At 44.3% G+C, this 15,117-nt stretch overlaps 1 protein-coding gene across 26 annotated transcripts in view; it reads right to left on the bottom strand.

Annotated features, from left to right (window-relative positions):
* CFAP251 (cilia and flagella associated protein 251) overlaps positions 1 to 15,117 on the bottom strand; it is an 89,538-nt gene that overhangs the window by 44,414 nt on the left and 30,007 nt on the right. For all 26 annotated transcript variants that reach the window (XR_013522176.1, XM_078337492.1, XM_078337497.1 and 23 more), the window contains 7 exons: positions 13,857 to 13,934; positions 11,118 to 11,168; positions 8,191 to 8,405; positions 4,542 to 4,736; positions 3,611 to 3,861; positions 3,143 to 3,294; positions 838 to 1,011 (listed from right to left, as the gene is read on the bottom strand). Coding sequence is in view for 25 of the 26 variants with exons in the window: in XM_078337492.1 (XP_078193618.1) it covers positions 838 to 1,011; positions 3,143 to 3,294; positions 3,611 to 3,861; positions 4,542 to 4,736; positions 8,191 to 8,405; positions 11,118 to 11,168; positions 13,857 to 13,934 (1,116 nt within the window). In the remaining variant the exon portion in view is untranslated. The remainder of the gene's footprint in view (positions 1 to 837; positions 1,012 to 3,142; positions 3,295 to 3,610; positions 3,862 to 4,541; positions 4,737 to 8,190; positions 8,406 to 11,117; positions 11,169 to 13,856; positions 13,935 to 15,117) is intronic.

The raw sequence follows: 15,117 nt of genomic DNA, 5'->3' as shown, positions 1-15,117 counted from the left end.
AAGGAAAGAAGGAATGAAGGAGGGAAGGAGGGAATGAGGGGAGGGAGGGAAGGAAAGGAGGAAGGGAGGGAAGGAAAGGAGGAAGGGAGGGAGGGAAGAAGAAAGCAAAGGAAGGAAGAAGGGAAGGAAGGAGGAGGGAAGGAGGGATGGAAGGGAGGGAGGGAGGAAGCGAGGCAGGAAGGGAGGAGGGAAGGGAGGAAAGGGAAGGAAGGAGGGAAGGAGGGAAGGGAAGGAAAGAAGGAAGGAGGGAAGGAGGAAAGAAGGAAGGAGGGAAGGAGGAAAGGAGGGAAGGAGGGAAGGGAAGGAAGGAGGGAAGGAGGGAGGAAGAGAGAAAGGGAGGGAGGGAAGAAGTGAGGGAGGAGAGGGAGGGAGGGAGGGAAAAAGGAAAAATAGACAGATACACTGACCAGTTGATTTTGAATCCATTTGGCCTGACTCTGTCATATTGTGTTTGCCACTGTCCCTACCTTTTCCTCTTTTCTCACAGCCTCTCCTAGTTTTCACGTTTAGGTAGCAGCCTGGCCCCAACTGCTGGGCATGAAGATAGTGTTAGCGAGTATCAGCCCTCCCGGTGCACACTGCGAGGCGAACTCCCCGCTCCTCCACTTCTGACCTGTGGCTTCCCGGAAGCCTCCGCATTCAGAACAGGAGTTCCCGGGTGGGTGGCGTCCCAGCCAAGTTATGGTAAAATGGCAACCTAGAGAGGTCTGCGACCCTTCACTGTACACTCACCTTCTCCCACAAACACACATACTGTGGGCCTGGCTCTATGCAAGATGCCAGGGATGTCACAAGAGTGAGACACAGTCCTGGGGACCAGGAAACTAAACAGCTCACCAGCAGCCTATCTGTCCCAAGGCTCAGCAGTCTAGGCTCATTGCTGTCCAGGTAAACCCCAAACTGGAGACTTCGGATGCTTTTTCGATGAGAGCGAAGTCTTGCTAAGTACTCCCAGACCCTTCGTCCGTTTCTCACCACCATCATATAAACTGCCACAGTAAAACTTATATCCTGAAGAAGAGCAAAAAAGAAGGAGTTATCCCTTTTTACATTCAGGAAATTAAAAATCATCATTATGCGTTTACACTAATTTTGTTTTAAGAGTATCTTCTGACTGGGCGCAGTGGCTCAAGCCAGTAATCCCAGCACATTGGGAAGCCGAGGTGGGTAAATCACCTGAGATCAGGAGTCTGAGACCAGCCTGGCCAATATGCAGACCCCATCTCTACTAAAAATACAAAAATTAGCTAGGCATGGTAGCACATGCTTGTAATTCCAGCTACTTGGGAGGCTGAGACAAGAATTGTTTGAACCTGGGAGAAGGAGGTGGCAGTGAACTGAGATTGCACTACTGCACTTCAGCCTGGACAGCAGAGCAAGACCTACCCAAAAAACAAAACAAAACAAAATACTGGCCGGGCACAGTGGCTCACGCCTGTAATCCCAGCACTTTGGGAGGCCAAAGTGGGTGGATCACCTGAGGTCAGGAGTTTGAGACCAGCTTGGCCAACATGGTGAAACCCTGTTTTTACTAAAAATACAAAAAATTAGCTTGAGGCAGTGGTGCACGCCTGTTAGTCCCAGCTACTCGGGAGGCTGAGGCTGGAGAATCACTTGAACCCGGGAGATGGAGGTTGCAGTGAGCTGAGATCTCGCCACTACGCTCCAGCCTGGGTGACAGAGTGAGATTCTATTAAAAAAAAACAAACACTAAGAATATTTTCTTCAAAAAAAAATCTGAATCTACTGGAGCAATCAGTAAAACAATACCCATTTTACTTTTAGTTTTGTTCTTGTTTTTTAGAGATTAGAGTCTTGATCTGTTGCCCAGGCTGGAGTGCAGTGGCCTGACCACAGCTCACTGCAGTCTCGACCCCCTGGGCTCAAAAGGGCCTCTAGCCTCAGCCTCCTAAGTAGCTAGGACTACAGGTACACGCCACCATACCTGGCTAGGTTTTTTTTTTTTTTTTCATTATTTTTGTAGAGACATGGGTCTCATCATGTTGCCCAGGCTGGTCTTGAACTCCTGACCTCAAGCAATCTGCCTGCCTTGACCTCCCAAAGTGCTGGGATTACAGGTACGAGCTACCATGCCCAGCCTAATGCCCGTTTTATAGATGAGAAAATTCAGGTTAAAAATAGAAAACTGGAAAGGCAGTGGGGAAGAAAGGCTGAACCTGACACTATGGACTTCCACTCCTTTCCAGGTCCCCCCTCGATGCCTGCGGAACGGCAAAAGCCCGCCTCTTTGTGCCTTTGTCCTCCCTTTTCTTTGCCCAGCTACACACAATAAAAAAGCTATGTTTTTTTTTTTTTTTTGGCCTGGTGTGGTGGTTCACACCTGTAATCCCAGCACACAGGTGTGTGAGGAAGGCCAAGGTGGCAGATCGCCTGAGGTCGGGAGTTCAAGACCAGCCTGACAAACATGGAGAAACCCCGTCTCTACTAAAAATACAAAATTAGCTGGGTGTGGTGGTGCACACCTGTAATCCCAGCTACTCTGGAGGCTGAGGCAGGAGAATTGCTTAAACCCAGGAGGGGTTTATGCAGAGGTTATGGTGAGCCGAGATTGTGACATTGCACTCCAGCCTGAGCAACAAGAGTGAAACTCTGTCTCCAAAAAAGAAAAAAAGCTGTTTGTTTTTTTAAAGGTATGAAGGCTGAGAATAAACCCAGTCAGAGTGGGAGAGCCCCGCCTGAGGAGTCACAGGCCTGAGCTGTGTGCTGAGATGCTTTGGCTCCAGAAGCTTTGCGCTCGCAGAGAGGAGTGGCCGCAGCACCATGGAGATGGGAGAGTGCTGGAAGGGACAGGGTTTTAGCAAAGGCAGACCAGCAGAACTGCCCTGTCGCTCACTGGGAGCTCAAACTCCTGGCACCCAGGGGTCCTCCCACCTCAGCCCCTCCTGGGTAGCTGGGCTACAGATGTGTGCCGCAAGGCCTGGTAATTTTAAAAAAATGTTTTTATGGCAATGGGGTCCTGCTATGTTTCCTAGGCGTCTTGAACTCTGTCCTCCAGTGATGATCCTCCCACCTCGGCCTCCCAAAGCACTGGGACTACAGGTATGAGCCACTGTGTCCAGCCTCTTGTGGTTTTAAATGAAAGTGCTAAGCCACTGGTTGGGTTGTCGGTGAAAACGCTTACAGCAGTTGCCATGTACTGGGAGTCATGGGAAAAGCTGATGTGAGTCACACTGGTTCTGGAGTATCTGAAAGGCTCTGGGCTTTCATTTTCTAAAGACATTGTATCAAGAATGCAAACCGTTCCCTCTGTGAAGCCAGCTCCAAGAAGGGTTCCTGAAATGACAAGCCAGAGAACAACGATGGCAAAGGATTTCATTCATTCAGGAGATGTTGAGTCTGTGCCAGGCTTTGTCCTGGGTGTGGAGAAGACATGAACAAACAACAGAGGAGAAATGAACTGAAACGCACGAGCTCCTGGGGTGAGCACGTGGAGGGCACCAGGCCCAGAACACTGCGGGAGCCGGAGACAAAAGGTGTCTCTGGGGGCTGGAGTCGGGGCTTCCTGGAGCCATGCCAGCTCAGGTACATCCGTCCCCTCCCGGGCTGTGCTCCATGTGGAATTGATGGGAGGCTGATAAGATGAAAATACCTTCTGGGTTATAGGTCAGACTCTGGACTCCAAGCCCCTTCTCAAAGACCCTGCTGAAAAGGTATCGTTTCTTTTCATAATTCCACACTTTGATCATCCCACAGATGCTCCCGATGGCAATGAGGGGTTGATATGGGTGGCAGGAGATGGCACAAATGGCATCCTTGGGCTCTACAAATAACTTCTCAAGTTTGGTCCCATCTGTTGTTAAGTGGTACACGGTGGCATCAGATGTTCCAATGATGAAATTCCTGTTTGCCAGGAGAGACCAAACAATATCAGTGTTTGCAGGGAATGGGGCATGCCAGCTATTCTGCTTCTAATTGCACATAAAACGCCTCTGTCGTCTGTAATTTAGTGACATTATTAACCCAACATTTCCAAAAATATACCACCAATACCCAACAGCTTCTATTTGCAAGTGAAAAAGCCCACTTTTCTCCATGTAAATTGAGTCATTAAGTATGCAGATGGACAGTCAGTTGTACAATTAGCTAATCTGCACATGCAAATATTCATTTGTGTATGCAAATATGAAGTTTGGTGCACACATACAGATGTGCCTGTAAATACTGCAAGGGTAATTAAGCAGACTCACAGATAATTCGGTCTTGAAATGTTATGGCAATTAATTATCCAGTGCCTTTAACCGCAGTGGCTAGGACAAGCTCAGCTTAAAGAAAACAGACCAACCTGCAGCGAAAGACTCAACAGAGGTGAGAGCTCAGGGATCAGGACTTCCCAGCTTCCAGTTACTAAAGAGTCTTAATATTAAAATCATGTTTCGTGAATTTTTTTAATGATCCAGCAGTTATCACAATCAGCCAGGGAGAGATTCCAGGAACAACACGAACCTCCCACTGCATGCAAACTAAAGAAGACATCCATCATCTGTCAACCATCCTAATGACTAGATTCATTAACGACTTACCTGACGACAAAAGGGTCACCTTTTAAAGTGCAGTCGGGAGGATAGTTTGATTTTTCAGTAGGAGGAGTTGCTGGGGTCTTTGAAAAGGACAGAGTTCTTACGGCACTCGGTTGCAAGTGACTGTACCAGTTAACAATGGTCAGGGTGTGATCATAGAACTTGATGTTACCCTTAATGTCACCTGTGACAATGTAGCTGAAATGGAGAATAACATCAGTTTGGCAAACAGCGATAATAACGTGTAGCATCTCTATAATAGCTTTTTTTTAAATTGGTCTTAACCAAATTCTTCAATACTGAGATAATTCCTCATTATATGTCAGGCTCTGGATTCTGGGGCATTGCAAAAGCTCACTTGAATACTGCCCAACAAGAATGATTTTACTGTTATCCCAATTTACATCTAGGAAACTAACGCTCAGAGAGTTAAGAGATGTGCTCAGGGCATTGTGTGGCCAGATGTAGCAAATGACAATACAGATACCCAGTTACATTTGAATATTTGTGTGAAAAATGTAGTGTAGCTGGGCATAGTGGCTCATGTCTGTAATCCCAGCACTTTGGGAGGATGAGGCAGGCAGATCACCTGAGGTCAGGAATTCAAGACCAGGCTAGCCAACATGGTGAAACTCCTGTCTCTACTAAAAATACAAAAATTAGCCAGGCATGGTAGCACAAACCCCTGTAATCCCAGCTACTTGGAAGGCTGAGGCAGGAGAATCACTTGAACCCAGGAGGCAGAGGTTGCAGTGAGCTGAGATTGCACCACGGCACTCCAAGCTGAGTGACAAGAGCAAAACTCCATCTCAAAAACAAACAAACAAACAAAAGTTTAATGTAAGTAAATCCCAAATATTGCATGCGACATACTTCTACCTGGGAACTTTATCGGGGCCACACGGCTTGACTATGCAGGGAAACCAGCTATAGCTAAAGCCAAGTCCATGCTCTCTGCTGGTTCTTCCCTGCCCTCCAAGATCAGCCATATACAATGGCAGTGGACAAGGGATTTGCACCCTCCCCATATGACTACAGATAATGCAGAGAGTCGCTCCACCAGCCCTCTGAAATCGTGCAGGCTGACAAGGGGACACAGGCCACTTTACACAAAGGTGCTGCTGTTAGTTCAATCGTAAAACCCTGGCCAGTCCTCACAGCAGAAGGCAGTGCTGCGTGACAAAATGGCTTTCATATCCAGTCCTCGGATCCATCCCGAATGGGCTTTTTTTAAAAAAAGACTTTCACATAATTCTAATCATAGGGTGGGGGGTAGAGGAGGAGGATTTTCTCTTAACATACGCAGAGTGATTAAATGAGGTTTCTGATTAATAAGCAAAGCAGGTGGGCCTAGTAATTGGCTAGAACATCTTTTACTGCCCTCTGCTGGACAGAAGCAGCAATACTGACCAAGCATTTTCAGAGACCTTTTCCTTCTTGGACTCCCAGGTCCTGACTGGGTTTTATTAACTTGGAGCACCCTGGCCTGGTCTTCACTGGATCCTAACCCCCAACTGATCAAAGGCTGACCGTGTGGCCAACTGCAGTTCTACTATCTTCTCGCCCCACTGAGTGAGGGTGACAATTTGCATTTCTCTTTGTAAAACCATATCAAGACCTCACTGTTCCCCTGCATCAAAAGAAAGGTGAATGGAAGCAAATGGGCTTTTTGAAAGCAGGTGGCCCAGTGACTCTAACCATATGGGCAGGGTCCCCGTCGCCAGGCAATTTTCTCCACACTTTTGGGAACTTCTCTCACACCACTGATCATGGCCGTCATTTCCCTACGGTTCCCCTGTGCCAAGCAAGTGCAGAATTTTACATCCCTGACTCATGAAAGAAATAGTGTTTTCTTTTTCTTTTTTTTTTTGACATGGAGTTTCACTCTTGTTGCCCAGGCTGGAGTGCAATGGTGTGATCTCGGCTCACCGCAACCTCTGCCTCCTGGGTTCAAGCGATTCTCCTGCCTCAGCCTCCCAAGTAGCTGGGAGCACAGGCATGTGCCACCACACCCAGCTAATTTTTTATTTTTATTTTTTGTAGAGATGAGATTTCTCTGTGTTGGTCAAGCTGGTCTCAAACTCCTGACCTCAGGACCCGCCTCAGCTTCCCAAAGTGCTGGGATTACAGGTGTGAGCCACTGTGCCAGCGGAGAAAGTATTGTTATGCCCATTTTACAGATGAAGAAATAGAGGCTCAGCAAGGTTAAGTTCCTTGCTCAAGATCATTCAGCAAGGAAGGGACCCAGCTGAAATGAGAACCCTGTTCTAATTGAGGCCTTAAATGACCATCTCTGAGTCCCTATGGCCACTCAAAATCAGAGTTAGTGAATTTTATTAAGTTCTGATGCATTTGATCTTCTCACAACAGGTAAATGTTATTTTTGTTCAGTTTTGTTTTGCTTTTTTGAGACCGAGTCTCACTCTGTTGCCCAGACTACAGTGCAGTGGTGAGATCTCAGCTCACTGCAACCTCCACCTCCTAGGTTCAAGCGATTCTCATGCCTTAGCTTCCCAAGTAGCTGGGACTACGGCCGCACACTGCCATACCTGGCTAATTATTGTATTTTTAGTAGAGATGGGGTTTCACCTTGTTGGTCAGGCTGGTCTTGAACTCCCAACTTCAGGTGATCTGCCTGCCTCGGCCTCCCAAAGTGCTAAAGGTATGAGCCACCATGCCCAGCCTGTTTTGTTTTGTTTTGAGACAGAGTCTCCCTCTGTCAGCCAGGCTGGAGTGCAGTGGGATGATCTCGGCTTACCGCACCTCCACTTCCCAGGTTCAAATGATCCTCGGGTCTCGACCTCCCAAGTAGCTGGGGCTACAGGCGCATGCACCATGCCCAGATAATTTTTATATTTTTACTAGAGACAGGGTTTCACCATGTTGGCCAAGATGGTCTCGATCTCTTGACCTCATGATCCACCTGCCTCGGCCTCCCAAAGTGCTGTGATTACAGACGCCCGAGCCACCGCTCTCTGCTGTATATGTTACTTTGTAATCAGACAATACAATATAGCTATTCGAATTATTTTATTTTCTTAAATTTAACGCATGTAAAATGTTGGGTGCAAAACCCATCCAATTAACACAGAAGAAAAAAAATCTAGTTCCTTTTTGTTTCACCAACACAAAGGGATTTTTTTTAACATAATGCATGCTCATGATTTTTTTAAAAAATCCAATTAGTATAAATGGAACTATAAAAAAAGTAAATCCACCCCCATTGCTGATCTTAGTTCTCAGTTCTTATCCTCAGAGGCAACCAATGTTCCCAGTTCATTATGACTATCCCCAGAATACTCTATGCATATACAAAATGTGTATATACATCCAAAAGAGTTTTTTTTTTTTTTTAAGACAGGAAGGTCTCACTCCTTCCTGCATCTAGAGTGCAGTGGCAATCACAGCTCATTGCAGCCTCAAACTCCTGGGCTCAAGCCACCCTAGCATCTCTCTCTTTTTTGTTTTTTGGTAGAGATGGGGAGTCTCACTATGCTGCCGAGGCTGGTCTCAAAATTCTGGACTCATATGATCCTCCCACCTCAGCCTCCCAAGGAACTGAAATTAGAGGTATAAGCCACTGTGCCCAGCCTCCCAAAACAATTTAAAAATATTTGTATAACCATCCATAGCTACCTTTTAATAAAATTACCTATCAATTGTAGTAAGCACAGTGATACTCTCTTTCTGCAAATGAACCAATTTACAAGGCTTGATATAGGGAAAGCCCAAAAACGTGGAGGCAGATGACGGTGGGCGGTGTATGTTCCAGACAACCAGCTTCCCTTCCATCGTGGCTGACAGCATTTGTGTTAAATTCAAGTGGAAGATGGACTGGCTAAACTTTCCCACAAGCTTGTTGAAGGTCTATGTTTCAAAAGAAAGGTTATAGTTATTGTTGGTAATAAATATAAAACAAAGGATTTATCAACATGATATTTTATAATGTTATGCTGAAATACAGTGAGAAAAAGAGAGAAAGAAAGAAAACAATCACTAAAAACCCTTTCCCATGAATTGCCATGGTCGAGGCATTTCTGAACCTCTGAAGCTTTGCTAAGAGCAAGTGAAGGGCTATATACTCTGTTCAATTACATTGTTTGTTTAAAGCAAATGAGAGCGTGGTTAATCGAAGTTTATACCTGTTAAACTTCTCTTATGGCGGTTTCAGAGACTGGTAAATAAACTGATGCCTGCTGTGAGCCAAAGCATGCTCTGGTTATAAAATAGCATAAAATAATTCTCCCAGTCTCCCTTGATCATAAGGTATTTTCCCATCCGTAGAAAATATTTAAGCACTGTACACAGAAACACCCTATTCTCTATGCTGCCCCATTCTCCAATAACACAGAGAAGATCCTAAGGTTTGCCTCTTCTGACTTGAACACAGAGGAATAGTAAAATAATAATTGGTCAAGCAAGAGCACCAAGTTCTTTCTAAGAGCAGCACTGTTTCAACACAATGCATTTTTATCATTTCAAATGGCTCATGATTCGTAGATTCTGTATTTGCGAATTCAACTACTTGTAAGAATTGATTTGTAATCCCAAAATCAATACTTGCAGCTCTCTCTCAGTCATCTGCAGAAGTGCATGTGAAGTGTGACAAATAATTTTACTCACCCAACATGCTCATTTCCATTTGAGGTCAAACAGGGCAATGCTCTGCCTTCTTATCTCAGCTCTGACTATAAACAAGTGTCCTTTTCTTTCTTCCTTTTTTTTTTTTGAGACAGTCTTACTCTTTCACCCAGGCTGGAGTCCACTGGTGGGATCTCAGCTCACTGCAACCTCCGCCTTCTGTGTTCAAGTGATTCTCATGCCTCCGCCCCCCCGAGTAGCTGGGACTATAGGTATCTGCCACCATGCCCAGCTAAGTTTTGTATTTTTAGTAGAGACGGGGTTTCACCATGTTGACCAGGCTGGTCTGGAACTCCTGACAGGTGATCCGCCCTCCTCGGCCTCCCAAAATGCTGAGATTACAGTCATAAGCCACTGCACCTGGCCACAAGTATCCTTTTCATGGTCTATTTAATGCCATGCTGTCTGCATTTTGGGTGCTTTTTCTTGGTGACTTCAGTATTTAAATTGACCCCCAAACATAGTGCTGAAGTGCTGTCTAGTGTTCCTAAGCAAAAGAATGCTGTGATGTGCCTTATGGAGAAAATATGCGGGTTGGATGAGTTTAGTTCAAGTCACAAGTTATAGTGCTGTTGGCCATGAGCACAATGTTAATGAATCAATGTTATATATTAAATAAAGTAGTGTCTTTCAACAGAAATACACATAAAACAAGGTTATGTATTGATCAGTTGGTGAAAATGTGACCAGAGGCTCATAGAAACTTACTCCTATATTTCCCTTAAGAGCAATAGTTCAGGATCTGCTAATTCGGTGTTTGCAGAGACTTTATAGAACATAACTATCAACGATAATGAGAATTGACTGTATTTTTTAGTACTTTCATTTATGAAAAACAAGTTTGCAGACTGAATCATCTCCTTGTGCCCATCCATCTCAACTTTTTATTTTTTGTTTGTATCTTTTGGCCTGTCCCCTTAAGAAATAAATTTCTGCTGGGCATGGTGGCTCACACCTGTAATCCAAGCACTTTGGAGGCCAAGGTGGGCGGATCACCTGAGGTCGGGAGTTCAAGACAAGCCTGACCAACATGGTAAAACTCCGTCTTTAAAAGAAAAAAAAAGAAATTTCTACAAGTCATACCGAGAGAGAAGCAACTATGCAGAAAACTCATCATCAGCTGCTCCCTGAGCACAGGTTACATGGGCAGCAAATGCAGCAAGTGCTACACGAGACGATTCAAGTTCCACCTCAGACACAGAGCTTGCGGAAAGCAGGCAAGATGAAACATTTCCTCGGCATCTGCTTCACCTCCTTCCTATTGGCTCTTAAACATCTAAATACCTAATGGCATTTATTATTCTGAAACTGAGCAGCTTTATAAGGGCTCCACTCACGTTCAACCACTCTACTTATACTGTTTCATTCTTTTTTTTTCCCCCTGCTCTGTTGCCTGGGCTAGAATGCAGTGGCACAAACATAGCTCACTGCAGCCTTGACCACGTGGGCTCAAGTGATCCTCCCACCTCAAACTCCCGAGTTGCTGAGACTACAGCCTCAAATCATCTTGCCTGGCAATTTTTTTTGTTATAGTAGAAACGAAGTCTAGCCTGTGTTGCCCAGGCTGGTCTCAAACCCCGGAGTTCCAGTGGTCCTCCCACCTCAGTCTCCCGAAGTGCTGGGATTACAGGTGAGAGCCACTGCACCCCGACAACTTTCATTCTTTGACAATATGCACAAACACAGTATAAAAGCCACCACTGTTTTAGATGTTCTCATGGCAGTAACTCTTTTCATGACAGTTTATTTTTAACAATACCCCCATCATTTTCAGCTGACAATTCAACATGAATACAAGACCTAAGGAAAAATGTTCAAATTATTTCCCAACAGCTTCATATCGAGATGTACAAAGAAGAGCCCAAAGCAGCTAAGCTCACACATAAACATTTATCCTCCACAAAATCTGATGGATGAAAATCCAATAGGCATACTCACTTTTTCTGTTAAAAGTGGGGCACTGTGAGCCAGTGTATCTCTCTCTTCATACTGGTAAGACAAAAAAATAATCACTAGTCAAAAAGACCATTTCCAAAGGAAGAACTATAACAAAAGCAAATCAAATACACCTCAGCAAGGTCAGAAATTTGCAATTGCTATGGGCAAGAGAACTTGCTGCCTTGGAAAATATCTAAAAACATTCTGAAAGAAAAGCAAACATATAAAAAGTATAAAAAACACCACAAATGATTACTTTTTTGTAGATGGAGTTATATATTAAACAAGGTGTCTTTAAACAGAAACATATCTGTCGCCCAGCCTAGAGTGCAGTGGTGTGATCTCAGCTCACTGCAACCTCTGCCTCCCAGGTTCAAGTAATTCTCCTGCGTCAGCCTCCCTCGTAGCTAGGATTACAGGCATACACCACCATACCTGGCTAATTTTTTTTTTTTTCAGTAGCAATGGGGGTGTTTTCATGTTGGCCAGGCTGGTCTTGAACTCCTGATCTCAGGTAATTCATCCCCCTTGCCCTCCCAAATGGTTGGGATTACATGCAGGAGTCACCACATCTGGCCTTAAGGTATTTGTTAAAGCTTTAAAGCCTTATTAATAGAGAATTTGAATTTGCATTAAGTACTATGTAAAGTCACAATTGGCCAGGGGCATTGGCTCACACCTGTAATCCCAGCACTTTGGGAGGACAAGGCAGGTAGATAACTTGAGGTCAGGAGTTTGAGAGCAGTGTGGCCAATATGGAGAAACCTCATCTCTACTAAAAATACAAAAATTAGCCAGGCATGATGGCAGGTGCCAGTAATCCCAGCTACTCGGGAGGCTGAGGCAGGAGAATTGTTTCAACTATGGAGGTGGAGGTTGCAGTTAACTGAGACATGCCACTGCACTGCAGCTTGGGTGACAGAGTGAGGCTCCATCTCAAAAATAAAATAAAATAAAGCTATAATAAATATCTTAAATAATAACTATCACTGACAATCAGTGATTCAATGTGTTTTAGTTTTGCTTTACAATTTTTCCTTTAGGTAAAACTGACTTAACATAAAATCAATTGTAACCATGTTAAAGTGTACAATTCAGTGGTGTTTCATACTTTCACAATGCTGAGTAACCATCTAGATCCAAGACATTTTCTTTTTTTTAAGATAGAGTCTCACTCTGTTGCCTGGCCAGAGTGCAGTGGCATGATCTCAGCTCACTGCAACCTCTGCCTCCCAGGTTCAAACCATTCTCTGGCCTCAGCCTCCCGAGTAGCTGGGTCTACAGGCTCACACCACCATGCCCAGCTCATTTTTGTATTTTTAATAGTGACGGGGTTCTACCATGATGGCCAGGATAGTCTCGATCTCTTGACCTTGTGATCCACCCACCTCGGCCTCCCAAAGTGCTGGGATTACAGGCGTGAGCCACCGCGCCCGGCCTATCCAAGATATTTTTATAACCCCAAAAGGAAATCTCATACCCATTAAGCAGCCACTTGGTCTCTCCCCAGGCTTTGAAAACCGCCAGTTTACTCTGTATCTGTGGACTTGCCTATGCTGGATATCCCATAGGAATGGCATCATACAACATGTGACTTTCAGGTCTGGCATCTTTCACTGAGCATCATGCTTTCACGGCTAGTCCCTGTCACAGCATGTATCAGTACTTCATACAGTAACATTCCATCGTCCGGACAGACCACATTTTGTTAACTAATCATCAGATGATGAACATTTGGTTTGTTTCTACCTTTTCGTTATTACAAACAGTGCTGCGGCTGCTGCTGCTGTGAACATTTGTGTAGAAGTACTTGTTTGAATGCTTCTTTTCAATTCTTTCACATCTTACCCTGGAATTGCTGAGTCACAGAGCTATTCCATGTTTAACTTGGAACGTTCTTTGTTTTGTTGTGTCTTGTTTTGTTGAGACAGAATCTCACTCTGTTGCCCAGGCTGGAGTGCAGCGGCACCATCACGGCTCACTACAGCCTCAAACTCCTGGGCTCAAGCAGTCCTCCAGCCTCAGCCCCCTGAGCAGCTGGGACTACAGGCATGCATCACCATGCCCTGTTAATTTTTTTCTTTTTAGTGTTTTGTAGAGATGAGGTCTTATTATGTTGGGAAGGCCAGTCTTGAACTCCTGGTCTCAAGTGATCCTCTTGCCCTGGTCTCCCATGGTGCTGGGATTATAGTCATGAGCCACTGTGCCCAGCCTCAGTGTTTTTGTTCTCATGATTGTGCCCCTGTGTCTATATACGTATCACTAATCTGTTTGCTAATACCTTTCTAAAAGGAATAAAGTCCTAGGTTTCAAAAAAAACCCACCCCTATATTTTAGAGCCGGGTGTGGTGGCTCTCCCCTGTAATCCCAGCTACTTACAAGATGAAGTGGGAGGATCACTTGAACCCAGGAATTCAAGACCAGCCTGGGTAACACAGCAGGACCTCATTTCAAAAAAAACCACAAAACTTATATTTCAGTCTTGTTCAATAAATTCAAATAAACATTTGCCTAATTTCTTTAATAAAATGAAATAAATAAAATTATTTGCTTCTGATTTAATATGCTAATTTCCAATGGGATTAAATAAATACTATAATTAAATAAAAACATTTTAATATATATTCATTGCTTACTAAGTAGAGATACCATCTTGTTACATTACTGAAACATTTGTACTTGAAGAATGGATACATACTTGTACCCACATTTAAAACAAATCAAAATATTTCTACTTACCCATGCATAATATATTGCCTGTGTTTTACTGTTGCTCACCAATTCTTTATTGTTTGTTGGGTTAAAAGTAAGGTAGTTCTGAAATGTAGAGTATGGAAATATATTAATGATAAATTTTCTGTTTCTGGTTAAGCTGAATATTAAAATTAAATAATTTTAATTTAAACAAATGAGTAGGAATATAAAACGAAAGATACAGCATTTGATAAAAAATAGGAATAGCATTTAAATACTGGTGATTAAAATAGTGTCAAATGTGTTTCTTTTCCAGTCTTATCTATTACAATTCATCATCTATAAATTGGAACAAGCTTTTATTTCCTTTGTTTTTGAGACAGAGTCTCATTCTGTCACCCAGGCTGGAGTGCTGTGGTGCAATCTCAGCTCACTGCAGCCTCTGCCTCCTGGGTTCAAGCGATTCTCTTGCCTCAGCCTCCTGAGTAGCTGGGACTACAGACGCGTGCCACCACACCTGGCTAAGTTTTGTATTTTTAGTAGAGACGGGGTTTCATCATGTTGGCCAAGCTGGTCTCGAACCCAACCTCGACTGATCCACCCGCCTCAGCCTCCCATAGCGCTGGTATTACAGGTGTGGGCCGCTGCACCTGGAAGTAACAAGCTTTTCTGACAGTGGTCAATTTAAAATAATGATAACAATAAAATAAACTGGAACAAGCAAAAGTAAACCCAGATTCACCAATAACCTTTATTCTATGTCCTTTGAGATAAACAGTGCCGCATATGCATTTCTAAACTTGACAGGGCCACACGGTGTCTTGGAATGAATGCAAGATATTGAAAGGGGATTCTATTTCCTGCCAAGATGGTGAATAACATGGGCTGCTGGCTCCCTTCCCAAAATTCAACCCTGCAGAAACCATGGAAGTGAGGGAAACTTTAAATACAGAAACCGAACAATCATAGCAAGAACAACAATGCAAGCTCTTCCTGGGGAGCCATGGGGCATGCGTTTGAAATGTGCAAGGGAGGTGGGTGGCTACAGTCTGCGGGGAAAGGCTACAGGGGGCGCCATCGAGGGACCAGCTGGAGAAAAGCTTTTGAAGTTCCATTTCTGCCATTTCCACCCCGTCTCCACACCTAATCCTTACCTATCATTTTCTGAACATTTTATGAATGCTACATACCACAGGAGTGTAAACTACCAATGCCAGGGTTTGAGAATTAATACCAGAACAGCACAAAAGCCTGGGTAGGGCAAGGAACTGGCAAAAGCAAGTGCATGAGGCAGACTTCCGGGAGC

Source organism: Callithrix jacchus, chromosome 9 (assembly GCF_049354715.1).
Source record: "Callithrix jacchus isolate 240 chromosome 9, calJac240_pri, whole genome shotgun sequence".
NCBI lineage: Eukaryota > Metazoa > Chordata > Mammalia > Primates > Cebidae > Callithrix > Callithrix jacchus.
The sequence above is the reverse complement of the archived record's forward strand: the minus strand, read 5'-3'. Positions and strand labels throughout refer to the sequence as shown.